Here is a 3,496-nt window from a genome sequence, read left to right on the forward strand (position 1 = left end):
ATATATATATATATATATATATGGGTCAACGTGAGCTAAAAGCCAGTCAATAAAAATGGGTCTTTAAAAATTTAAAATGTTCCATTATTTGTGGATATCTTATATTTAGAGGCAGACTATTACAAAGTCTGCGACATGCCACAGAGAAGGCTCTGTTGCCATGAGATTTATGTGTAGACTGTTGGATAACATTAGTTTTGAATTGGACTTCATGGTTCGTTCTGGACCATAAATAAATAGGAACTTAGATAGGTAAGAGTTAGCTTGGCCGTTTAGTGATTTTAAATTAAAAAGTATAATTTTAAATTGGATCCTGTAAGGAACAGGAAGCCACCAGCATGAAGAGGCCAACACTGGGGTTATATGCTCGAGGTCTTTGCGTCACATCCGTAGATCAGACAATCACTGATCCTCCACTAAAGCAATCATGCTGAGTGATGTTAATTCAATTCAGTTTTAATTATATAACGCTAAATCACAACAGAATGTTGCCTTAAGGCAAGTTTTATATCGTAAAGTAGAGATCCTACAATACTACAGAGAAAACCCCAACAAACGACCACCTCTGAGCAAATACTTGCCAACAAAGGGAAGGTGTGCACGGGGTGCCAGTGATAGACCTGCCAATCCTGGTATTGTACTGGAAATACCATTTAGGCTCCAAGGTGACAGACAGTGCACACAGGGGCCACTAGAGGATGTTGTTTCCTCTCATGGTTCCTCTTCGATCTCATGAAGACTATTTCTGATTGTTTGGTCAGACAGGCAGGTATTAATGTGTGATCCTGGAGGAGTTGGAGTACCTGTGGAATCTCTGTAGGATCTAGATATCACCTCATGCTACCAGTAGTAACCCTGACCTTAGTCAAATGGAAAACTAGTGAAACAAAACTCAAAAAAAGATGACGAGAGAAAAAATGTCACAGGTGTCCACCTGAAAAGCCATTCCAGTTTTGTGGGTTGTGTCATTGTTACCCATCTAGTGCACCTGTTGTTAATTTCATCAACACCAGAGCAGCTGAAACTAATTAACAACAACCTCTGCTGCTTAACTGACCAGATTAATATCCCGGTATGTAATTGACTTGATGCCATAAACTGATTAAAAGGTTTTCTGTTCATTATTTTGAGCAGTGTATATTATATTATTCATTTTGTTATTTCTCTCAAAATATAGTTGGCAACACTCTGTGTTTCCTCAGGGCAAAGTCAGCTCGTGTAATCACATTTGAGCAGTTTAACCAGGCCCTGACAGAGTTGGCTCCCAAACGTTTTAAAGGCAAGAACAAGGAAGAGTCACTTCAGCAGCTTTATGGTCTCGTTGTTGGTAAAGAACCTGCCAACATTGGTGTTACTGTGAGTATTAAGTTATAATAAACTCAAAATTCGCTGCTTAGAAGTCAGCAGCAACCAGCTACTACACTTATGCATCCCTTTAAACTTATATATGTAGTAGTAGTTTGACCCTCAACCATACAATTAAATTTAAACTTAAAACAGATCATCTTAGGTAAAATTTGTTTAAGTGAGATTAATGTATTAACATGTTTTGTTCTCTTGTGTTGCACTTCCTATTACAGCTTGGTAATACAGTGGTAACAGTAGGGTAGCAAGGTGGAAACAAGACTGTAATAATATGGTAATTTCTACCTTATTACAACTCAATCATCATAGTAATAACCACTTAAATTCCAAGTAATATCATGATAGCAGCAGTGGTTACATGTATTACACTGAAATTTATGTAATTGGATAATAAGTGCCCAAAAACTAGGGGCAAGATTGTGGAAATACACCTCGGTTACAAGGTGATAGTGATGCTACCATGATATTACAAGGATAGTAATTGGTTATTACCTTGGTAATTGAGTAGTAATAATGTAGAAATGACCACATTATTATGTTCTTGTTTCCACCTTGTCACCCCACTGTTACCACTTTATTACTGAGCTGGAATAGAAAGTGCTACTTGTTTTTGATGACCAAATCTTTGTGCAACTGTTTAGGTCACAAATCAGAAAGAATAGTTGACTGTCAGTGTGTTATTTTGGATATATGACTGGATTACCAAAGAAACTCTAGATACAACACATTGCATCTTTAAAGAGACACTACAATACAGAGTTTTTGTTTTACTGGGTTAAAAGGGGAAAAAATAAAAAAAAAAGTTTACTATATCAGTGTTCTGTCTTCCATTTTTTTAGAAAGCTACCAAGGCAGCAGCAGTGGACAGACTGACTGACACCTCCAAGTACACTGGTTCACACAAGGAGCGGTTTGATGACACAGGAAAAGGCAAAGGAAAGGCAGGGCGTGAGGACATCCCAGACACCAGTGGTTATGTGGCAGCTTACAAGGGCAGCGGCACCTATGAAGACAAAGTGAAAGAGGCATAACACTGCTAGCCATTATTGTGTTTCACCAATAACTTAGTTAGGGGTACTAAACAGAAGTTAATGCCTGTTTTATTTAGTTAAACAAAGTGGGAATTTCATGATGTATACAGCATGTACAAGTAAAAGTGTTCTGTGTATTTTCTGCTGGAACCAAAAAAGAAACTACATGCTTCATATTGTTACTCTGCTTTGCTATACACTGTGCCTTACTAAATATATAGCCGTTAGTGTGAATACTATGATACATTGCTATGCTCTGTTAATCATAATGCAAAGGATAAAAACATAGCTGTATCAAGAATGGCGCTATCTCAGTAGCTGCTCTGCAAGCTTTTCATTTTATATTTCAGTGCCTTTGTTACATGACCAATCAGTGCCCATTATTTTCATCATAGTTTCATAGTATGAAATTAATAGTTTTTAACAGTTTATTTAGAAAAACGCAATAGGCATGAAAGAACACAGTGCAACACTCGTTGATTATTAATAAAAACAAAAAAACGAAAAACACTAAGCAGCGAAGAACAAAGAGTTAGATTCTGGTACTGATGAAGCTAAACATATAAATTACTTAAACAGTTTTTTTTAAACTTTCTTTGTAATCATAATGGGACCTTAAATCCTCCTATTACATCTCTTTTCGCTATGTTTTGTCTTTTTAAGTTGAATGAATAAAGAATGCCCATTTTCACCATGAATGGAAATGTAATTTAAAAGAAGTGATTGCAAATATCTAAATAAATATCTAAAATGCAAAATTTGATCATACATGGGAAAATAGTTCCTTGTTTTACATGTCCTGTAATGTAACATTAGAAAACAAACAAACGAAAAGTCTGTAGGATCCTTTAAATCACAATTGGAACATATAGTACTCAGGAAGTTATAATACGTACACTACAAATGCAATATACGTGATATGTAAAATATGTATATTTTACAGCATGTTTCTAGAAGAGTATGCCTGTGTGTTAAATAAAAGCAATATTGAGTAATGTGCTAGTCATTTAAATGTTTGAATAGCAAACAAATACAAATCCATACAAATGCAACACATTCCACACACACACACACACACACACACACACACACACACACAC

General features: G+C 35.8%; 2 protein-coding genes across 2 annotated transcripts in view; one reads left to right on the plus strand and one right to left on the minus strand.

The window, feature by feature from the left end:
• Nucleotides 1-3,391, plus strand: part of tppp2 (tubulin polymerization-promoting protein family member 2) — a 9,900-nt gene extending 6,509 nt beyond the window's left edge. Inside the window, exons 3-4 of the mRNA XM_005937953.3 lie at nt 1,203-1,356; nt 2,205-3,391. Coding sequence (XP_005938015.1) covers nt 1,203-1,356; nt 2,205-2,396 — 346 coding nt within the window. The 3' untranslated portion in view covers nt 2,397-3,391. The remainder of the gene's footprint in view (nt 1-1,202; nt 1,357-2,204) is intronic.
• Nucleotides 1-3,496, minus strand: part of LOC121815502 (D(4) dopamine receptor-like) — an 8,914-nt gene that overhangs the window by 3,746 nt on the left and 1,672 nt on the right. The window lies entirely within an intron of this gene.

This window comes from Haplochromis burtoni, unplaced genomic scaffold (genome assembly GCF_018398535.1).
Source record: "Haplochromis burtoni strain Fernald_Lab_line unplaced genomic scaffold, NCSU_Asbu1 Contig_231, whole genome shotgun sequence".
Lineage (NCBI taxonomy): Eukaryota > Metazoa > Chordata > Actinopteri > Cichliformes > Cichlidae > Haplochromis > Haplochromis burtoni.